Below are 24,024 nucleotides of genomic sequence, written 5' to 3'. Positions count from 1 at the left end.
AAGAGAACTAACTACACACTGCACTACAGTATGTGTTGGTTTACACACCTGACTTTAAACACCTCTCCTCTATGACACAGAGCTCAGACAACTCTGAACACAAACCAAACATGGTCACCGGCGTGAGCGCCAACAGACAGATGCCATGGGCACGACAGTGGATGTCTATTTACAGTATGTCTGTTTGTAGATCAGGGGCAAGTGTGAAGCTCACTAATATGATGCATAAACATGAACATGTGCTCTCACACACACACACACACACAGACACACACACTAAAAAAGCTGCAGCAGTATATAGCCTACCTCCCTTCCCAATGTATGGAAAGCTACTACTCGAACCCTACTAAAGTCTTTATTTTAAACCAACAACACCAAGACAACAAAACAGACAAGGGACATCACAGACAGATGAGAGACCAGCAGGAACACAAGGACTGAAGCTCTCCAATCACACTAATAACAAAGAAATAGACCAGATATTACACCCACCAGCTCTGTCTATCTGCCCCAGGTCGAGTCTCTCTTACCTCTGTCCCCAGATTGGCCTTTACAAACCAGGCTTTACTGTTGTCCTCAAAATGTTCCACCTTTCCAGCCATTCAAAACAGGTAGAAAGAGAGAGAGGAGGGAGGGAGGGAGGGAGAGAGGGGGGGGGGGGGAACAACAATCAATAGAATAATATGATGAGCCTTTTTAAAGAGGTGTCACTCCACACATGACTGCCTAAAGAATATTTATATTCATTCATCTTTCCCTATATAATCCCATTGTCATATTCTCCCCTCCTGACAGAAAACAACCCTAACACATATCACTTCCATTTGTCTTCAAATGCCAAGCTGGTGCTTCCTCACTGCTGTGAGCAAGAGTGAGAGAGTGAGAGTGAGAGTGAGAGTGAGAGAGAGAGTGAGAGTGAGAGTGAGAGTGAGAGAGAGTGAGAGAGAGAGAGAGCAAGGATTCTGTTTTAATGATAAAATGATGTAATGCATCATGAAAGAGGAGAGCCTCTATTCACGATTGTAGCTACTGTATTTGCCTTTAAATATCACCATGACCTCATATCAACTTAATATTTCAGGTAAATGGTCATGAATTATTACATGTTCATAATTCATATACAGTTTATATTCATGTATAGATTACTGTCAATAAGAGAATAAAAGCAACGTTCAGACACTGCAATGGGGTTGTTACATTTACAGTAATCATTTAAGTAATGAAACAATAGCTGCAGTTTACATTTGTCCACCTAACCCTACCCCCATCTAGCTGTTTAGAGTGCCGGCAGTGTTTTGTCTCCAGCTAACCCTCCTGGTCTCTCCGCCCCCCTCTACTCTATCTCAAATATACCCCCCTCCAGGGCCGGCATTCTGCCTGGTAATTAATATTTACCCAGTGAGCCAATCTGCCTTGGTGTGCTTCTCTCTCTCTCCGTCGGCTGGCCGTATCCCCATCAGAAGACTTGAGCTTCCTCTCGTCTAACCCCTACTATCACTCTCTCGTCTTTGCTCCAATCCATTCAGGAAGCCATCTTGTGTTTTAAATCCTGTTTTACTTCAGCCCAAGTACAAACACACATTCTCTGTCCCTCCCTCTCTCCCTCGCTTGTTCCCCTACACCAATAGGTCTAGCGTGCACACACACGGGAGTTTTTTTTTAAAGCCAGCCTCTGATCGCTTTCACTGCTGCACTACACACTACCTCCTCCCACTCCCTCTTTAATCTTTTAACCCCCCTCCTCCCTCTGTCTTTCCAGCGAGTAAAGCTAACTGCATTCGTGTTGTGAAAACTCCCCCCTACCCCTTCAACCATACACTCGCATGAAAACACACACACGGCGAGACGTCACGCTACACATAGCACACAAAGAGAGTCAAGCAACCAATCAGCAGCCATCCTGAGCTCTGCTGCTAGGGTGAAAGAGAGAGAGAGAGAGAGAGAGAGAGAGAGAGAGAGAGAGAGAGAGAGAGAGAGAGAGAGAGAGAGAGAGAGAGAGAGAGAGAGAGAGAGAGAGAGAGAGAGAGAGAGAGAGAGAGAGAGAGAGAGAGAGAGAGAGAGAGAGAGAGAGAGAAGGTGGACTGGGGGATGGGACCTCTCTATGGCTGTCAATTATCTCCTGGAGCTCGGCTTTCCTAAACAATGACTCTGGTATGTGGTATCACTGAGGACCATCTGTGTCAGGGCTGCCTGCAATAACTGGACTGGACTGCACAGTGCAGAGTGCGCATGCACACCCACACACGCTCCCTGTGTAGCGGGGAACAGACACTTACACAGCACCACAGCCATTTAAACATGCTGACTCAACATCCACATACACGGACAGTGTAATGTAGCAAACACTAGTCATTGACAAAAGATGAAATTAAAGAAAACACATTGCCTATTTTGTATCATTCTAACAAAATAACCCCCAAGGTAATACAATAAAACTGCTCCCCCTCCATTCTGCAGAGGAGTTTTTCTCTTTTAGGAACCTGACCCTGCGAGACTAATACACCGATCATATCTAGGAGGTCTGGGGGGGAAGTGTTTTGCTTATGTCAATTTAAAGGGAGAGAGAGATGTCCTGCTAGTACCGTCTCAGACCCAGGTAAAAGGTTCATATGCTCTCTGTTTAGTTTTTACTGACACTAGTAATGGGTCTGTGAATGCCAGTGAACTATTGGCATGAGCAGAGTTGTATCTAGGGTTTTGTCAGGTTCTTATACTTCCCAATCAGAGTGCCAGGCAACAAATATACTGTATATGGGCTTACCTGGATATAGTGTTGCTGTATAGTGGCAACATTTTATTTTTTACAAGTGACAATTCTTTGTTGAAAAAGCACGAATCACCAAAACAGAATGACGAAAGAGAGAGTAGAAAACGGGGGGAAAAAATGGCATAGAGAAAAAAGACTGGGTAAAAGTCAAACGGAGTGAACGAGTTCATGTTGAGGACGGAGAGAGAAAGAGAGAAAGAGAGAAAGAGCGGGACTGGAGTGGTAGTAAAGCAGTCAGTGAGTAACACAGCGTTTGTAATGTCTGTCTGAGCCACAGCCTCTTATATGGCTGGTGTGTGAAATCCCCTGTTCTGACGTCACTCACTGGAGACGCCCGCTGCCTCGTGTGTGAGAGTGTGTGTGTGTGAGAGAGAGTCTGTGTGAGTGAGTGTGTAACGTCTGCTCCCGCTTCCCCCCCCCCTCCCCCTGGCGCTTGAGGGCGCCAAGCTGCCCTGCATCACGCACTCCTGACATCTATTACGCACACCTGCCTTCCCTTGTCACACACATCAGCGATATTTGACTCACCTGGACTCATTCATCACCTGTTTATTTCCTCCCCTATATTTGTCAGTTCCCTGCTCTGTTCCCCACTGCTGTATTGATTGTTTTTGTCTTTGTTACCCTTGTGCTGACGCTGTTCCCGTCTGGTTCCATGTCTGTTCCTTATTAAATGTTTGACTCCCAGTACCTGCTTCTCCAGCGTCATCCCCATGTGACAGACTGTGTGTGTGGGGGACAGCGAGAGCAGATGCGCAGCGTGGCTGTGTTATGGGTGGTGACCGACCAACATCGTCATGCATCTGACGGCGTGCCATGCCTTTCTTGTGTGTCTGTGGCACGCGGGAGAGTGCTCTTGCTCTGCAGTGCTTACATTAATTAAAAATATATCTGTAGTAAGGTCTGTTAGACATGCGACTCTGAGTCGAGACTAACGCAGAAGTTTGTGGACTACTCAGTCTCACATAATTTACCTTATATCTCCAACCCATCTCAATACTCAGTACTGACTGACGTGGTCACACTACACCCGGCAACCCTAGACGGCCATCACCATGTCTTTACACACACACACACACACGTACAATCCCATCTGCGCAATGACATTACTGTAATCCTGATATAAAAAACAAGACCCCCCATAACTAAATCTCAGCGTATTCCCACGTACCCTGTCAGTCAGTCTCCCTCACCCCCACTCACACAAATGACAGTGCCTGGTAACACAGGCCTCACCATCCTCCCTATCAACCCTGCTTATACCAGACTGAACAAATTAAACAAGAATGAGTGGTGTTCAGTCTGGTGTAAACAGGTTACCAACCCCCCAGGACTCTCCTCACTCACCCAGACCTGTGACAACCCACCTCCACTCCCACACCCATCTAGACTGAGGAACAGAATCAGGGGGAGGGAGACTCATTGCAACCACTTTAATGATGAGTTGTAAAGATCTACAATTCAAAGGAGGGTGGGGGGTGGGGTGGGGGGCCGGCTGTAATTACAACACTATTAACAGTATTATTTCAGGTCTGACTCCATCCACCCTGTCCTCTCATGTGACCATGCCTCTGGTCTCTAGAGTCTCCGGTTAATCCCTAATAACAGCCACTCCCCTCCCTCTTCAACAGCACACACACAACACTGGCTGTCACCCATCACTACATTGAACTAAGAGAAGTGTGATCGCTCCTGTCATATGTACTGCTCACAGCTTATTAGGCCTGGTTCACAGTCGGGTATGTGATCAAAACATGCCACATGGTTATTGTAAGAAGATGTCTAAATTACGTACTTTTTTTTTACTTGGCTTAATACAGGCTAAATAAAAGAGGCAGTAGACCTATAAAACATCATATACATCTTTAAATATAGAGTAATGTACAGTTGAAGTCGGAAGTTTACATACACTTAGGTTGGTGCCATTAAAACTAGTTTTTCAACCACTGCACACATTTCTTGTTAACAAACTATAGTTTTGGCAAGTCAGTTAGGACATCTACTTTGTGAATGACAAAAGTAATTTTTCCTACAATTGTTTACAGACACTAGTTTAGTTTACATACACTAAGTTGACTGTGCCTTTAAACAGCTGGGAAAATTCCAGAAAATTATGTCATGGCTTTAGAAGCATCTGATTGGCTAATTGACATCATTTGAGTCAATTGGATGTGTACCTGTGGATGTATTTAAAGGCCTACCTTCAAACTCAGTGCCTCTTTTCTTGACATTATGGGAAAATCAAAAGAAATCAGCCAAGACCTCCATAAGTCTGATTCATCCTTGGGAGCAATTTCCAAATGCCTGAAGGTACCACGTTCATCTGTACAAACAATAGTACGCAAGTATAAACACCATGGGACCACGCAGCCATCATACCGCTCAGGAAGGAGATGCGTTCTGTCTCCTGGAGATGAACATACTTTGGTACAAAGCAAATGAACTTGTGAAGATGCTGGAGGAAACAGTTACACAAGTATCTATATCCATAGTAAAACGGGTCCTGTTTCGGCAACCTGAAAGGACTCTCAGCAAGGAAGAAGCCACTGCTCCAAAACCACCATAAAAAAAGCCAGACTAAGGTTTGTAACTGCAAATGGAGACAAAGATCTTACTTTTTGGAGAAATGTCCTCTGGTCTGATAAAACAGAAATATAACTGTTTGGCCATAATGACCATTGTTATGTTTGGAGGAAAAAGGGGGAGGCTTGCAAGCCAAAGAACACCATCCCAACCCGTGAAGCATGGGGGTGGCAGCATCATGTTTTGGGGGTGCTCTGCTGCAGGAGGGACTGGTGCACTTCTCAAAATAGATGGCATCATGAAGTAGGAAAATTATGTGAATATATTGAAGCAACATCTCAAGACATCGGTCAGGAAGTTAAAGCTTGGTCGCAAATGGGTCTTCCAAATGGACAATGACCCCAAGCATACTTCCAAAGTTGTGGCAAAATGGCTTAAGGACAACAAAGTCAAGGTATTGGAGTTGCCATCACAAAGCCCTGACCTCAATCCTATAGAACATATAGAATCCTATAGAATAAACACCATGAGATGTGTGGCCAGCTCTCATCTGGAGAGGACAATGAAGGATGGAGATGAATAATAATAGATTTATTTTATATTGCTCTTTTCATACAGAATCTCAAAGTCGCTTTCAAATTTTTTAAATAATTCAGGGAGCTAGTAGTTGATGGGAGAAGGTCTTCCACAGCCAGACCATGATGCAGTTCAGTACAGGGGTAGCGTGAGTGGAGGTGTCGACGATGGTCTAGCCAGGGAGGGAGAAACATCAGACAGGCAGGCCCGGAGCTTTTCATCAGACACCTCTGTCTCTGAAGTTCACAGCTAGTACTTCTCCTCTGTAGGAAGGCTGGAACATCCACTACCGAAAGTGTAGCACGCACTTGTGATGCTTTGGCAGCTATAAGCGCCTGAGACCACCACACCTCGGCAGTAATCAGTAAGTGTCCTACGAGGCGAGCATCTGTCATCCCCTCATACAGTCCACATCCTTCCAGAAACAGGGGCAGGTGGAATAAAAAGCCACTGCTGTGTTGATCAGGCGTTGATGCATCATTCAAATTAGATTGGTCAGCTAGCTAGCCAATCAAACAGACTTCCCATCATCAGTCCTGCAACTCCATGGGTCACCACCAGATATTTTAGCTCAACCTTCAACAGGTTTTCACCCCACACAATTTTTATTTTAAATGCAAAAAAAAAAAATATATATAAAAATATGTACAATATTTACAGAGCTCTCTGCCAAGGCTTCCTCATGGCTCCATGGCAACCACAGATGCCAAGGCGATGGGGACTCAGAGAAGACAGAGGTGAGGGGGATGGGAGGGAGATGGGAGGGAGCTGTTCAACCTCTGTGCTCAATACAGTTCACCTAAGGAGCACAGCTACAGCCTCTTCTCTCTGTCCATCCAACTCATGGCTGGCCATTACAATCTTACACTGTAAATACAGTCTGCGTTATAGCATGGCCCATACAAACACCCACCGCACACACACTCTATCCCTGTGTGTTAGGTGTGTAAGAGTGACGGGGGGAGGGAATTTTCAGGTTCAGATAGACAGACATTATTAGTCACACATCACCTATAACTCTGATATCTCTAATCACACTGTTACCAGGGTGCAATGGTTTGTTTCTATGAGAAAATCACCATCAATATACAGGTAACTACCAAAATAAAGGAAATACTCCTGAATTTGTATAACAATGCCCAATTTGCCATTATTTTGTCTACCATGGCTAGAAGAGATGTCAGTGACTTTGAAAAGGGGGTCTCAAAGAACCATAGGGGGTTTAAAGTGTGTGTGTGTCAGTCACCAGATCTCAACCCAAATGAACACTTATGGAAGATTCTGGAGCGGTGCCTGAGACAGAGTCTTCCACCACCACCAAAAAAACAAAAAACATTTATTGTAGAATAATGGTGTCACATTCATCCAATAGAGTTTCAGACACTTGTAGAATCTATGCCAAGATGCATTGAAGCTGTTTTGGTGGCTTGTGGTTGACAAACACCCTATTAAGACACTTTATGTTGGCGTTTCCTTTATTTTGGCAGTTACATGTTCCAACACTGTTAAGTTGTTGGTCTAACTTATAACTAGATCTACAAAGCTAAAAAGACAGATACAAAAACAGACAGATCAGTATTAATGGTTAATAAAAATGATTTAGGGCAGACACTAGTCTGGATCAGACCCTAGCTAGGCCTACTCCAGGTTAAACAGAGGTAGAGTTCTCCTACGAGGTCACTGGTCTGTGGCATAGGATCATCTTTCCAGTCCATAAACACTAGCTGGGCTGCTTCTGTATTCCTCTCTTGAGACAGATAGAAGAGGTCATGAGTATCGTGTTAGATATAACTGGGTGTTTCTACAATGTAGGTCCCTGAATATACAGTTACTATAAGTCAGGGTTGTCAAACTCATTCCACGGAGGGCCATGTGTCTGCAGGTTTTTGGTTTTTCCTTTCATTTAAGACCTAGACAACCAGGTGAGGGGAGTTCCTTAACAATTTGTGACCTTAATTCATCAATGAAGTACAAGGGTGGAGCAAAAACCTGCAGACACTCGGCCCTCCCTGGAATGACTTTGACAAGTGCTGTATGCGAATGCAGGATGATAAATTAGGATATGAATTGGATATGGATATGAATTGAAGTCATTCCCACTAAAGCAGGACTACTGGAATGTCTGGGTTACAAGTTACAACTCCTCTCCATGACCCTCATCTTAAATATGACCACATTTGAGGTCTAGGTAACCAATCAGACTGGGAAAGTGACAGTGTGAAAACAAAGGGGACAGAGTGACAGTGCAGGGGAGGGCAATCCAGGAGGTAAGCCAATATTTCCTGTGATTAACTGAACCTCTTCCCCCCTGATCAGATCTTATCCTCTGTCCCCAAGGCTATAGGCCACCATGTCCAAAATGTTGCCCATGTCTCTGTGTACAGCCCCCCCTCCCCTTTCTTAAACACACACAGAAAGGGAAGAAGGGAGGAAAGAGTAGATGAGCAGCAGCCTCTTTCCTGTGGCCTTGCCTAGCCAGTTCACAGTTTTTCCTGAGCCCTTCCTACTCGCTGCTGACTATTTATTTACATTCTTCCTGTCCTCCTGCCTCTTAGCCCCATCCCCATCCTGTGTACTCACCGCACTCCCCTCCTCCCTCCGGGGCCCTGGTCCTAAGGTCAACCCCCACACCCTCCCTCCACCGTTGCACTGACCCTAAGGTCAACCCCCACCCTGATCCTACCTTTCAACCCCATCCCCCGTCCTGCGTACGCACCGCACACACACACCCTCCCCCCTCCTCCCTCTGTGACCCTGGTCCTAAGGTCAACCACTACACCCTCCCTCCTCCTCCTCCCTCCCTGGCCCTAAGGTCAACCCTCACTCTGAGTGGCCCTGGCCCTAAGGTCGACCCTCACTCTGAGTGGCCCTGACCCTAAGGTCAACCCTCACTCGGAGTGGCCCTGGCCCTAAGGTTGACCCCCACCCTGAGTGCCAGTGCGGGGCTTCAGGAGTCAGGGAAGAAAACGCAGAAGGAGCTAGAAGGAATTCTTGTTGAATGGAAGGAGGAACCAAACACAACCCTCATCTTCATTATTCCACAAACAGAGCTAATGGAGAACGTTGGGGTGGTTGCTTACATTGGCACAAAACCTTAGTACTTGGCCAAACCAAAATGTAATGTATTAAGCTTTCTAGAAGTCAAAATCTTCTGCAATACATGTAAATCTAGTTTATATCTACACACGCACATTGCCACAGGCACACACACTTCAGTGGACATCTCATCTGTTTCCCTGACCTTTAATGACAACCCGCTGGTCAAACAGGCTGGAAATCTGCTGAGGAATTATGACTGGTTTACAACGTCTGTCTGGGACAAGGACAGGTCCACTAGTTGCTCAACAACTTAGCTTGAATTTTGTCTAAGTTGTCCATTCAGACATGCTATTTGTTATGACTTAGGTGGTCTGATGAAAACCTAAGACAGCCAGCTACATGCACTTGAAAATCTGTCTTTGACAAACTCAAAAAGGAAAGTTAGCTGTTTTAAAATGAATGTGATTAATCAGTTATGGAACACAAATACCATCCTCCTCTGTTGTGGTACGTCCACATATGGCCATTATCTGTATACAAAACTCAACCTATAAAACCCTTAAATGTTTAAACTGTTAAATTTATATGGATCATGACATTTACATTTTAGGGCCCTATATATTAGAGACATTTTCTAGTAAAGATTTACAACTTCAATTTCCCTCAACCAGCTCCAAACAGTCTCACACTGACCTAGGAGAAATAGCCACTGGGAATATATCATGAAAATGTGTGTTAGTTAGAAGTCTGGTCAGTCATTTCCACTCACCTCCCAGTCCTTCTGTCCCTTCATCTTCAGCTGGTCACATTTACGCAGCTTACAGATCTGCTTCCCAATCTTACGGTTCATACAGTTGCTGCAGGTGCCACAGTTCTCCTTCTGCATACAGGGGCCACACACGCCGCACCGCCTCCTCTTCTTTCCCTGGGGGGCCGCGAGGGCCTCTCCATGGGTAGGGGGCCCAAGGGAGAAGAGACCCCCCTGCTGGTGCTCAGTCTGGATGTACTTGTAGTGAGGGGACAGGGGCATTCCCGGGCCCTCCATGGCTTTCCCCGGGCCCCGCAGAAAGATCTGGGTTGTGGTCTCATCACCATCCAGGGAGAATTCATAGATGTCCTGGAAGTGTGGGGGGCCAGGCCCTCCCTTGGCCCTGTGCATGCTGACAGACAGTCCAGCCTAAAGCCTAGCTGCACTGTCCTGGTGGCAATGTGAAGGATACAAACAGAACAGCACAGTAACAGAGTAGTGTAGTGTAATGGTCTGGAGTTGGGGAGGTAGTTGTTGTAAGAGCTGAGAAAGGCTAAAGAGTATGTTAGTCCATCCTGTCCTGTCAGTCTTCTGGTTGGGCTGCTGGATGAGATAGGTCATTGGTGATAGAGCATCTTTCCCAGCTACCCAGCGGGATGGACAGGGGTCAGCCATAACCACAACAGGGGAGGAGGTGTCAGAGGAGCCATGGTCTGGTCTCACCTGTCCAGCAGTAGCCTACCTGGGTGCTTTCTGAAAGTGGGAATAGACGGCATGGGAAAGAAAGATGGAAAAGAACAGTTAGGCCTACTTACAATGAACAATTGAACAATTGTACAATTTTGTGTCTGTTCATAGCTGTGGGAAGATGTTTTGAGTCGGGGGTGCTGGGGGGGGAAGAGGAAAAAAATAATTCATCTATAATCGCATTTGCTAATGGCATACAGTTGAGCAGAATCATTTTGGAGATTTCCATACAATGGATTTTTTGTTGTTGCATGGTCTGGACAAAACATTTGCCTTTTTTAAACGTATTTCTACATCCATAGCAGAATGTTTGTTTATATCGTACAAATGGCCAAATGCAGGCTACTGTGCAACTCACTAATCAGGTAAGATGCAATTTAAAAAACGTTTTTTTTCTTCTCGTATTTATAATCATTGTTATAATCATAATCCTTATTATTGTATATCATTGTTATTATTGTAGGCCTATTAATTCATCTAAACGAGTTCTTTAAAAATGCAAAACATGTTTAGTTTTCATTCTGTTGAGGCATTTTCATTGGCTAAATTAAGTTCGATATGTTTTTTCAATTGGGAACTACATATTTAGTTTAAGATAGGCCTTTTATTAGCCTATTGCTGTCATTGGTTGGGTACGGTAGGCACTAGCTTTTCTAGGTAATTGCTGCATTCTAACTTTTGTGAAGGTTTAAACCAGTTCACAAGTGTTTTGTTTAATTCTGATGAGCCATTTTCTTTGCAAAATAAAGTTCCAACTGTAATGTTGTGTTTGCAGTGATATAATATCCTTCGTGTAGTTTCCCTATAAACAACGGCTTGTTTTACTTTTGATATTACCCTAACACTGTCATGTTGTGTCTTGTCTCTGTCCTTTCCCTTCACCCTGTCTCCCTCTGCTGGTCGTTGTTAGGTTACCTTTTCTCCCCCTCTTTTCCCCCAGCTGTGCCTTGTCTCCTCCTAACCACCTCGTCACCCCTTTTCCCACCTGTTCCCTTTTTCCCTCTGATTAGTCCCCTATATCTCTCTCTGTTTTTGTTCCTGTCCTTGTCGGATTCTTGTTTGTTGTGTTTCATGCCTGAACCAGACTATCGTCATGTTTGCTGTAACCTTGTCCTGTCCTGTCGGAATCTGCCGGTCTATCTGAGCCTACCTATGTTTGGTTATTAAAGAAGCTCTGTTTAAGTTAATTCGCTTTTGGGTCCTCATTCACTCACCGTAACAGAAGAATCCGACCAAGAATGGACCCAGCGACTTCGGATCCTCTCCACTCAGCCGTCGGGATCCAGGGAGCGATGCTAGGCAGACACGAGCAGGAAGTGTCTGCTGCTCGACATGCCGTTGAGACCCTGGCCACCCAAGTCTCCAACCTCACAGAACAGGTTCACCATCTCCGCCTCGATCCACCGGCCACTTCCAGGGCTTTCGAATCTCCGGAGCCCAGAATCAATAACCCGCCGTGTTACTCTGGGGAGCCCACTGAATGCCGCTCGTTCCTCACCCAGTGTGATATTGTGTTTTCTCTCCAGCCCAACACTTACTCCAGGAGCACTGCTCGTGTCGCCTACGTCATATCTCTCCTTATTGGACGGGCTCGTGAGTGGGGCACGGCAATCTGGGAGGCAAGGGCTGAGTGTACTAACCAGTATCAGGACTTTAAGGAGGAGATGATACGGGTTTTTGATCGATCTGTTTTTGGGGAGGAGGCTTCCAGGGCCCTGTCTTCCCTATGTCAAGGCAATCGATCCATAACAGACTACTCTATTGAGTTTCGCACTCTTGCTGTCTCCAGTGGCTGGAACGAGCCGGCCTTGCTCGCTCGTCTTCTGGAGGGTCTCCGCGCAGAGGTAAAGGATGAGATTCTCTCCCGGGAGGTTCCTTCCAGCGTGGATTCCTTGATTGAACTCGCTATTCGCATTGAGCGACGGGTTGATCTTCGTCACCGAGCTCGTGGAAAGGAGCTCGCGCTCTCCGTCGCCCCCCTCTCCGCATCACTACCATCTTCCTCTGCCGGCTCGGGTGCTGAGCCCATGCAGCTGGGAGGTATCCGCATCTCAACTAAGGAGAGGGAACGGAGAATCACCAACCGCCTCTGTCTCTATTGCGGTTCCGCTGGTCATTTTGTCACTTCATGTCCAGTAAAAGGCCAGAGCTCGTCAGTAAGCGGAGGGCTACTGGTGAGCGCTACTACTCCTGTCTCTCCTTCAAGATCCTGCACTACCTTGTCGGTCCATCTACGCTGGACCGGTTCATCAGCTTCCTGCAGTGCCTTAATAGACTCTGGGGCGGAGGGCTGTTTTATGGACGAGACCTGGGCTCGGGAACATGACATTCCTCTCAGACAGTTAAAGGAGCCCACGGCCTTGTTCGCCCTGGATGGTAGTCCTCTCCCCAGGATTCAGCGTGAGACGCTACCTTTAACCCTCACTGTTTCTGGTAATCATAGTGAAACCATTTCTTTTTTAATTTTTCGTTCACCTTTTACACCTGTTGTTTTGGGCCATCCCTGGCTAGTTTGTCATAATCCTTCCATTAATTGGTCTAGTAATTCTATCCTCTCCTGGAACGTCTCTTGTCATGTGAAATGTTTAATGTCTGCTATCCCTCCTGTTTCCTCTGTCTCTTCTTCACAGGAGGAGCCTGGTGATTTGACAGGGGTGCCGGAGGAATATCACGATCTGCGCACGGTGTTCAGTCGGTCCAGGGCCACCTCTCTTCCTCCACACCGGTCGTATGATTGTAGTATTGATCTCCTTCCGGGAACCACCCCCCCCCGGGGTAGACTATACTCTCTGTCGGCTCCCGAACGTAAGGCTCTCGAAGATTATTTGTCTGTAGCTCTTGACGCCGGTACCATAGTCCCCTCCTCCTCTCCCGCCGGAGCGGGGTTTTTTTTTGTCAAGAAGAAGGACGGGTCTCTGCGCCCCTGCATAGATTATCGAGGGCTGAATGACATAACAGTGAAGAATCGTTATCCGCTTCCTCTTATGTCTTCAGCCTTCGAGATCCTGCAGGGAGCCAGGTTTTTTACTAAGTTGGACCTTCGTAACGCTTACCATCTCGTGCGCATCAGGGAGGGGGACGAGTGGAAGACGGCGTTTAACACTCCGTTAGGGCACTTTGAATACCGGGTTCTTCCTTTCGGCCTCGCTAACGCTCCAGCTGTCTTTCAGGCATTAGTCAATGATGTCCTGAGAGACATGCTGAACATCTTTGTTTTCGTTTACCTTGACGATATCCTGATTTTTTTCACCGTCACTCCAGATTCATGTTCAGCACGTTCGACGTGTCCTCCAGCGCCTTTTAGAGAATTGTCTTTTTGTGAAGGCTGAGAAGTGCACTTTTCATGCCTCCTCCGTCACATTTCTCGGTTCTGTTATTTCCGCTGAAGGCATTAAGATGGATCCCGCTAAGGTCCAAGCTGTCATTGATTGGCCCGTCCCTAAGTCACGCGTCGAGCTGCAGCGCTTTCTCGGCTTCGCGAACTTCTATCGTCGTTTCATCCGTAATTTCGGTCAGGTGGCAGCTCCTCTCACAGCCCTTACTTCTGTCAAGACGTGCTTTAAGTGGTCCGTTTCCGCCCAGGGAGCTTTTGATCTCCTCAAGAATCGTTTTACATCCGCTCCTATCCTTGTTACACCTGACGTCTCTAGACAGTTCGTTGTCGAGGTTGACGCGTCAGAGGTGGGCGTGGGAGCCATTCTTTCTCAGCGCTCCCTCTCTGACGACAAGGTCCACCCATGCGCGTATTTTTCTCATCGCCTGTCGCCGTCGGAACGTAACTATGATGTGGGTAACCGCGAACTGCTCGCCATCCGGTTAGCCCTAGGCGAATGGCGACAGTGGTTGGAGGGGGCGACCGTTCCTTTTGTCGTTTGGACTGACCATAGGAACCTTGAGTACATCCGTTCTGCCAAACGACTTAATGCGCGTCAGGCGCGTTGGGCGCTGTTTTTCGCTCGTTTCGAGTTCGTGATTTCTTATCGTCCGGGCTCTAAGAACACCAAGCCTGATGCTTTGTCTCGTCTCTTCAGTTCTTCAGTAGCCTCCACTGACCCCGAGGGGATTCTCCCTGAGGGGCGTGTTGTCGGGTTGACTGTCTGGGGAATTGAGAGGCAGGTAAAACAAGCGCTCACTCACACTCCGTCGCCGCGCGCTTGTCCTAGGAACCTTCTTTTCGTTCCCGTTCCTACTCGTCTGGCCGTTCTTCAGTGGGCTCACTCTGCCAAGTTAGCCGGCCACCCTGGCGTTCGGGGTACGCTTGCTTCCATTCGCCAGCGTTTTTGGTGGCCCACCCGGGAGCATGACACGCGTCGTTTCGTGGCTGCTTGTTCGGTCTGCGCGCAGACTAAGTCCGGTAACTCTCCTCCTGCCGGCCGTCTCAGGCCGCTTCCTATTCCCTCTCGACCGTGGTCTCACATCGCCTTAGATTTTGTCACCGGACTGCCTTCGTCAGCGGGGAAGACTGTTATTCTTACGGTTGTCGATAGGTTCTCTAAGGCGGCTCATTTCATTCCCCTTGCTAAGCTTCCTTCTGCTAAAGAGACGGCACAAATCATCATCGAGAATGTTTTCAGAATTCATGGCCTTCCGTCAGACGTCGTTTCGGACAGAGGTCCGCAATTCACGTCTCAATTTTGGAGGGAGTTTTGCCGTTTGATTGGGGCTTCCGTCAGTCTCTCTTCCGGCTTTCACCCCCAGTCTAACGGTCAAGCAGAACGGGCCAATCAGACTATTGGTCGCATCTTACGCAGTCTTTCTTTTCGTAACCCTGCGTCTTGGTCAGAACAGCTCCCCTGGGCAGAATACGCCCACAACTCGCTTCCTTCGTCTGCGACCGGGCTATCTCCTTTTCAGAGTAGCCTCGGGTACCAGCCTCCGCTGTTCTCATCTCAGTTCGCCGAGTCCAGCGTCCCCTCCGCTCAGGCTTTTGTCCAACGTTGCGAGCGCACCTGGAAGAGGGTCAGGTCTGCACTTTGCCGTTATAGGACGCAGACTGTGAGGGCTGCTAATAAGCGTAGAACTAAGAGTCCTAGATATTGTCGCGGTCAGAGAGTTTGGCTCTCCACTCAGAACCTTCCCCTTAAGACGGCTTCTCGCAAGTTGACCCCGCGGTTCATTGGTCCGTTCCGTATTTCTCGGGTCATTAATCCTGTCGCAGTTCGACTTCTTCTTCCGCGATACCTTCGTCGCGTCCACCCGGTCTTCCATGTCTCCTGCATCAAGCCCGTCCTTCGCGCCCCCGCTCGTCTTCCCCCCCCCCCCCCCATCCTTGTCGAGGGCGCACCCATCTACAGGGTCCGTAGAATTTTGGACATGCGTCCTCGGGGCCGTGGTCACCAGTACCTCGTAGATTGGGAGGGGTACGGTCCTGAGGAGAGGAGTTGGGTTCCCTCTCGGGACGTGCTGGACCGTGCGCTGATCGAGGATTTCCTCCGTTGCCGCCAGGTTTCCTCCTCGAGTGCGCCAGGAGGCGCTCGGTGAGTGGGGGGGTACTGTCATGTTGTGTCTTGTCTCTGTCCTTTCCCTTCACCCTGTCTCCCTCTGCTGGTCGTTGTTAGGTTACCTTTTCTCCCCCTCTTTTCCCCCAGCTGTGCCTTGTCTCCTCCTAACCACCTCGTCACCCCTTTTCCCACCTGTTCCCTTTTTCCCTCTGATTAGTCCCCTATATCTCTCTCTGTTTTTGTTCCTGTCCTTGTCGGATTCTTGTTTGTTGTGTTTCATGCCTGAACCAGACTATCGTCATGTTTGCTGTAACCTTGTCCTGTCCTGTCGGAATCTGCCGGTCTATCTGAGCCTACCTATGTTTGGTTATTAAAGAAGCTCTGTTTAAGTTAATTCGCTTTTGGGTCCTCATTCACTCACCGTAACAAACACAAAAGTTTCTAAATTGTACCCAACCAATGACAGCAATAGGCTAATAAAAGGCCTATCTTAAACTAAATATGTAGTTCCCAATTGAAAAAACATATCGAACTTAATTTAGCCAATGAAAATGCCTCAACAGAATGAAAACTAAACATGTTTTGCATTTTTAAAGAACTCGTTTAGATGAATTAATAGGCCTACAATAATAACAATGATATACAATAATAAGGAGAAACTTTTGTGAAAGTTCGGTGTGGTGTAGCTATTAGCCTATTATACCACTGAACTACATGACCATTCAAACGTTTGGGGTCACTTAGAAATGTCCTTGTTTTTGAAAGAAAAGCAAAAGAAAATGTACATTAAATTAACATCAACTTGATGAGAAATACAGTGTAGACATTGCTAATGTTGTAAATGACTATTGTAGCTGGAAACGGCTGATTTATGGAATATCTACATAGGCGTACAGAGGCCCATTATCAGCAACCTCCTGTGTTCCAATGGCACGTTGTGTTAGCTAATTCAAGTTTATCATTTTAAAAGGCTAATTGATCATTAGAAAACCCCTTTTGCAATTATGTTAGCACAGCTGAAAACTGTTGTCCTGATTAAAGAAGTTTGATTACAGGGTCAAAATGGCCAGAAACAAAGAACTTTCTTCTGAAACTCATCAGTCTATTCTTGCTCTGAAAAATGATGGCTATTCCATGTGAGAAATTGCCAAGAAACTTAGATCTTGTACAACACTGTGTACTACTCCCTTCACAGAACAGAGCAAACTGGCTCTAACCAGAATAGAAAGAGGAGTGGGAGGCCCCGGTGCACAACTGAGCAAGAGGACAAGTACATTAGATTGTCTAGTTTGAGAAACAGACGCCTCACAAGTCCTCAACTGGCAGCTTCATTAAATAGTACCCGCAAAACACCAGTCTCAACGTCAACAGTGAAGAAGCGACACCGGAATGCTGACCTTCTAGGCAGAGTTGCAAATAAAAAGCCATATCTCAGACTGGCCAATAAAAATAAAAGATTAAGATGGGCAAGAGAACACAGACACTTGACAGAGGAACTCTGCCTAGAAGGCCAGCATCCCGGAGTCGCCTCTTCACTGTTGACGTTGAGACTGGTGTTTTGCGGGTACTATTTAATGAAGCTGCCAGTTGAGGACTTGTGAGGTGTCTGTTTCTCAAAGTAAAACACGTAATAATAAAACTAATAATAAATACACAATGAGTTACGCTAACTTAGCTATATACTCGGGGTACTAGTACTAAGTTGATGTGCAGTGGTACGAGGTAATTGAGGTATATATGTACATATAACTAGGAATAAAGTCATAGATGATAAACAATAGCAGCAGCGTATGTGCTGAGTCCCAAAATAAGTTCATGCAAAAAGGGTTCATGCAGATCATCCAGGTAGCTATTTGGTTAACTAACCGACTTGCCAAAACTACAGTTTGTTAACAAGAAATTTGTGGAGTGGTTGAAAAACGAGTTTTAATGACTCCAACCTAAGTGTATGTAAACTTCGACTTCAACAGTATATTTAGCGGTCTTATGGCTTCAGATCCAGACTTGGTTCATCGCTACCACTTCCTGTGTGGTAGCAGAGAGAACAGTCTATGACTTGGGTGGCTGGAGTCTGAACATTTTTAGGGTCTTCCTCTGACACTGCCTGGTATAGGAGGTCCTGGATGGCAGGGTGCTCGGCCCCAGTGAGGTACTGGGCCGTACGCAGTACCCTCTATAGTGCCTTGTTGTTGGATGCCAAGCAGTTGCTATACCAAGCGGCGATGCAGCCATTCAAGATGCTCTCAAATGGTGCAGCTGTATAATTTTCTGAGGATCTGAGTGCTCATGCCAAACCATTTGAACGTCCTGTGGGGGAAGAGACGTGGTTCCCTATTCACGACTGTGTTGGTGTGTGGACCATGATAGATCCTTAGTGGTGTGGACACCATGGAACTTGAAGCTCTCCATATGCTCCACTACAGCTCCGTCGTTGTGAATGGGGACCTCCTCCTTATAGGCGGTCTCATCGTCATCAGTGATCAGGCCTTACAGTCATGTAGTCGGCAAACTTAATGATCGTGTTGGAGTCGTGTGCGACCAGGCAGCTGTGGGTGAACGGGAGGGGAGTACAGGAGGGGACTAAGCACGCACCCCTGTGGTCATCTGTACTTTGTTGAAGCACCTTTGGCAGTGATTACAGCCTGGCATCTTCTTGGGTATGACACTACAAGCTTGGCACACCTGTATTTGGGGAGTTTTTCCCATTCTTCTCAAGCTCTGTCAGGTTGGATGGGGAGCGTCGCTGCACAGCTTTTTTCAGGTCTCTCCAGAGATGTTAGATAGTGTTCAAGTCCGGGCTCTGGCTGGGCCACTCAAGGACATTCAGAGACTTGTTTCAAAGCCACGCCTGCATTGTCTTTGCTGTGTGCTTAGGGTCATTGTCCTGTTGGAAAGTGAACTTTTGCCCCAGTCTAAGGTCCTGAGCAGGTTTTCATCAAGGATCTCTGTACTTCGCTCTGTTCATCTTTCCATTGATCCTGACTAGTCTCCCAGTCCCTGCTGCTGAAAAACATCCCCACAGCATGATGCTGCCACCACCATGCGTGAAGCATAGGGATGGTGCCAGGTTTCCTCCAAAAGTGACACTTGGCATTCAAGCCAAAGAGTTCCATCTTAGTTTCATCAGACCAGAGAATCTTGTTTCTCATGGTATGAGAGTTCTTTGGGTGTCTTTTGGCAAGCTCCAAAAGGGCTGTCATGTGCCTTTTACTGAAGAGTGGCTTCCCTCTGGCCTATCTACCATAAAGGCCTGGTTGGTGGAGTGCTGCAGTAATCGCTGCCCTTCTGGAATGTTCTCTTATCTCCACAGAGGAAATCTGGAGCTCTATCAGAGTGACCATCTGGTTCTTGGTCACCTCCCTGACCAAGGCCCTTCTCCCCTGATTGCTCAGTTTGGCCGGGTGGCCAGCTTGGTGGTTCCAAACTTATTTCAGGAATGATGGATGCCACTGTTCTTGGTGACCTTCAACGCTTCAAAAAAAATGTGGTACCCTTCCCTAGATCTGTGCCTCACACAATCCTGTCTCGGAGCTCTACGGACAATTCCTTCGACCTCATGGCTTGGTTTTTGCTCTGACATGCAGTGCTAACTGTGGGAACTTATATAGACAGGTGTGTGCCTTTCCAAATCATGTCCAATCGATTGAATTTACCACAGGTGCACTCCAATCAAGTTTTAGAAACATCTCAATGATGATCAATAGAAACGGGATGCACCTGAGCTTGTCACACCCTGATTTGTTTCACCTGTCTTTGTGATTGTCTCCACCCCCCTATAGGTGTCACCCATCTTCCCCCTAATCCTGTGTATATATACCTATGTTATCTATTTGTCTGTTGCCAGTTTGTTTTGTTTCGTCAAGCCTACCAGCCTTTTCGCCTCTGTTCCTGTCTCTCGATTGTTCCTGTTTTCTAGTTTTCCCAGTATTGACATGTTCTACCTGCCCTGACCCTGCCTACCTTTGCCCCACCTATCTTGATTACTGACCTCTGCCTACCCTGAGCCTGCCTGCCGCCCTGTGTCTTTGCCCCATCTACCTGGATTACTGACCCCTGCCTACCCTGAGCCTGCCTGCCGTCCTGTGTCTTTGCCCCACCTACCTGGATTACTGACCCCTGCCTGCCCTTGACCCGTCTTTCGCCTGCCGTCCTGTCTTTGCCCCACCTACCTGGATTACTGACCCCTGCCTGCCCTTGACCCGTCTTTTGCCTGCCCCTGTTGGAATAATAAACTGTTGTTACTTCGATGTTGTCTGCATCAGCGTCTTACCTCAAACGTGGTAGAGCTCAATTTCGAGTCTCATAGCAGTGTCTGAATACCTATGTAAATAAGGTATTTCTGTTTTGTTTGTTTTTTTAATACATTTTCAAGAATGTCTAAACCTGTTTTCCCTTTGTCATTATGGGGTATTTTGTGCAGATTTATGAGGGGGGGGGGGGGGGGGGGGGGATTATTTGATCCATTCTAGAATAAGGCTGTAACAAAACTAAATGTGGAAAAGGAATTTGGCATGCATGCTGCCCAAATTGTTGTCTTCCCAAGAACTGCTTGTGATAACTTTATCCACAGCTCTGCATTTTTATATTTTTTTAGCTATTGATCCTCTGCAGCTAAATTATGCTCTCTGGTGTAGTATTTTGAATGATTGTATTTATGTCTGTTCAGACAGGAGTAATATCATTTTGGGCGGGGAAAAAAATGTATAGCCTAATTTTGCCAAAATTATTTCAATTTACCAGCGGGTGCTGCAGCACACCTACTTCCCGCAGCTGTTCCATTTAGGCCTATAAACTCTGGGAAAATATGACACGCCATAATAACAAAACAAACTCACCTGTCATTTCCCCCAACAAACCTTAATCAATAACTGCTTTACTGGGAAAGACATGAATCTCACCTAATGACAGTTATTAGTAGTCTAGACCTGTCATTTGAAATGGCTGGGGATGCCAGAAAGATGTCATGCTCATGGGTCGATATGGGAATATGCTGAGTTCTATAATGGCGAGTCCTCTCATGAGGAGGCTTTGTTTGCCCTCTCTCTATGAATGAGAAAGGGGGTCTCGTTGAACCCGCGAAGGTGCTCTTTGTTCCGCAGTCAGACTCCAGTCAGCCGTCAATAAACTGCAATGTTGTTTTAACTGTGTCGATAAGTAGGCAACTTGTTTCTCCGTGGCAGTAGCATTACGCTCATGTTGAATCACTGCTGTAGCATGCTGCTGTGCATATAAAAAGACACACCGAAATATGTATAATGAGACTTTCTAATTGAATGAGCTCGAACGACTGATATAGCTTAGTTATTATTAGGCTCATTAATATACTGAAAACTGTCAACGTGTCTGAAATTCGAATGAAAATACTTTTACAAAGCCAAAAAAGCATCAGTTGTGCAAATCGCCCTGGAGAACCAAACATTTTATTTCTTACTTTACTATTGCAATATTGTCAATCATCCCAAACATTGTTTTTAATTTCGTTATTTTTGCTACTTACTTTCTTCGTAGTCTTGGGCAGCATCAGTCAGATGCAACCGAACGTTTCCACAAAGTAACACGCTCCGCCACCCTTCCCAAATAAGCACGTGGCTTATTCAGCAATTTATAACCGGTCTTTTAACTGGCCGGAAAGCCACCGCTGCACAAGACTGTTACAGTCCGGTTATTACTTAAGTATAAAACCATTTTTATATAGTTTACAGAAGTGTCAGGTAAAAGGGGTGGAGGGGGAAAAACATCAAATAAGGAAGCCCCCCCTAGACTTTCAAAACATCACCACAGGAAGCAAAATAGACAAGAACAATGATTAAAGGAGAAAAGTGAGAAAAACATCAGATACAACAATACACAATTAGATGGGATCATTACATTTACATAAACCCTATTATCTGTCAGATCGAACACGTTATAAATCTGTTAGGGCATGTTTGAAGTCACAACTAATAATGGAGTTTATCAGTGGCCCCAATGTGTATTTGACTAATTGCTTTACTGGTGAGAAACTACTTACTTTCACTGGGCAAATAGCCTACACGTCTAGATTTCTTTTGACAACAAGCTCTTAGGCTGTTAGAGAGGCCGATGGTCGTAGAAAGTAAAGTAAATAGAGAAATGTAGTTAATAGGATACATACCACGTTTGAGGGTGGTTCTTTAAATGGTTCGACTTTTCACCTAAGACAACGTTTTTTTTTTTAAGTGAGGGGAGAAAAACAGCAAAAAACTCCCTCTTCAAAGACTTAGCAAAAGTCGACATACTAATATTGAAATGTTATTTGAAGGTGAATTATAATAATGTGAAAAGTTATTAAAAATTAAAGTAACTTACAGCAACTCAACTCCCAGAATAAAAACAAACAATAACCCAATAAGTGATCAGATGAAGAAAAAAAATCGCGATTGTCTTACATTTATTTAAACACTTATTCGCGTATGAGTCGTCGAAAGTCTGAGGTCTGGTTAGAGTTAAAAGACGAAGAGGAGGAGGAAGAGAAGAAAAGGTTGTGTTGATGTTAAAGTGATCAGCAAATTACGGAATGGAGTTCGATAAATGCAGTGGAACAACAGGGTTAACTCTTCGCCCCCTGGGACAACGTCATTCTCATCTCAAACAGGACACATTTTTTGCGTTTTACACAAACCTTCAATAGAATTCAAACATGCAATGACATCAGTTATAAATTATGGCATTACTTTTCAGAAGCTAAGTTAGCTCATCTGATATGTGTTATGTCCTCCTGATCAATTTTATGAAAATGTTATTAAAATTAAAATAAGTATTGGCCATGATGGCATTATCCATAGAACGCCTAGTATTAGTAATTGGCGTTAGCCATGTCTTAATGTTAAGACAGAAGAATTTGAGAGGAATGTTCATTCTAGCCTATGCAGGATTAAAGTCGATTTAATTTATTTGTTACTAGTACAGGACACCCAAGTGTGCGCACGCATGTTTTTTAAACTACAAAAATTACAGGCTAGCCTACTCTGCTGACACTGACAAACAGAGCAATAAAAACGATGTGTGATCCATATAATCGGCCTATGAAAAGGGGAGACACAAATACAATATGACAACCATTTAATCTGGAGGGGGATATTACAGTCCAAAAACAAACAAAAGTGGCAATGGCCCAATTATAAAGAGGGTCAATATGCACTCACCCGGATATGGCGGATGTCTCAGCTGGTGCCAATATGCTACTGTTCGCTCAATTAAATTAAGAATTTTGATAACTCAAAGACAGATTGGAGTGTTTTCATTGTCATCTCTTTACAGCAATAGCCATTTGCTTTCAAAACAAGTTTTTCCGCGATTGTATTTTTAAATATTGTGATATGCCTGGCTGGGTCTCTCTGCTTTTCACCGACAGTCGCAATTTAACAATAATCTATTTGGTAACTGCAGCACGCGCAGTCTAAATTGCGGGCCCTTCCGACAGTAGGCTATCCAATATAAAACAATCCACAGCTTTTTTTAAATGATTCTTTGAGGCCAAATCATGCTGTATGGGGTAGTAGCCTATTTCGAATGATTTATATATATTTCTATATAGACAGGACTAAGCTAATTAGGCTATATAATTTTGGCAATTTACTTTAGGGAAAGCCTTATGGACACGCTGCCTATTGCTTTTAATGTGCAATAAACACAACCAGTCGTGATGTTTCCACCTGATTGTCAAACAAGCACTTAACAGAGCCGCTCCTGTAGGCTACCTGCGCGCATTCGTTCACTCACAAAATAATTTCAGCATTCAGACCCAAACGTTGCACTGTTCACCCACAATTCGATGAATGGAAAGAGACATCAGTTACAAAACACCTACGTGTAGTGTAAGGAAATTCTGAGATTGTCATTAGGTCTACACTTGTAGCCTGAATTGATGCATCCACTGTTGTTCACGAGCGCCTCCGTGTCAGCCACTCTTCCCTGCCTTGACAAAATGTAAGTGTTATAAAACCACAACGCAATTTGGAGCGGATACTACTCGGCTTCCAGTCAATTCACTAATTGGTCATGCTGCTATGTTAAATAATGGTGCAATAGCCTACATTTGTTTGGGCATGTTGTATTAATCGTGATAGGCTCGTGTTTTACCGGTACGGCATACCCCCACTATTTATTTAACCTGGATGCAGTACCTGACCACACCGCCTTACTTTAACCCCTGACCCGATGAC

General features: G+C 45.7%; 1 protein-coding gene across 5 annotated transcripts in view; it reads right to left on the bottom strand.

Annotated features, from left to right (window-relative positions):
- Window positions 1-23,991, bottom strand: part of LOC110536245 (methylcytosine dioxygenase tet3) — an 85,946-nt gene extending 61,955 nt beyond the window's left edge. Inside the window, exons 1-3 of one of the 5 annotated variants that reach the window (XM_036936140.1) lie at window positions 21,339-23,991; window positions 9,675-10,406; window positions 531-590 (exon numbers count right to left, since the gene is read on the bottom strand). In XM_036936140.1, the coding sequence (XP_036792035.1) occupies window positions 531-590; window positions 9,675-10,064 (450 nt within the window). In that variant the 5' untranslated portion in view covers window positions 10,065-10,406; window positions 21,339-23,991. Of the gene's footprint in view, window positions 1-492; window positions 591-1,395; window positions 1,756-9,674; window positions 10,407-21,338 lie in introns of those variants that run through there. The other 4 variants (XM_036936141.1, XM_036936142.1, XM_036936144.1 and 1 more) reach the window with 4 other exon arrangements.
- Window positions 23,992-24,024: the final 33 nt, after the last annotated feature.

The sequence above is a fragment of the Oncorhynchus mykiss genome, chromosome 11 (assembly GCF_013265735.2).
Source record: "Oncorhynchus mykiss isolate Arlee chromosome 11, USDA_OmykA_1.1, whole genome shotgun sequence".
Lineage (NCBI taxonomy): Eukaryota > Metazoa > Chordata > Actinopteri > Salmoniformes > Salmonidae > Oncorhynchus > Oncorhynchus mykiss.
This window is presented reverse-complemented; position numbering and strand designations above follow the sequence as displayed.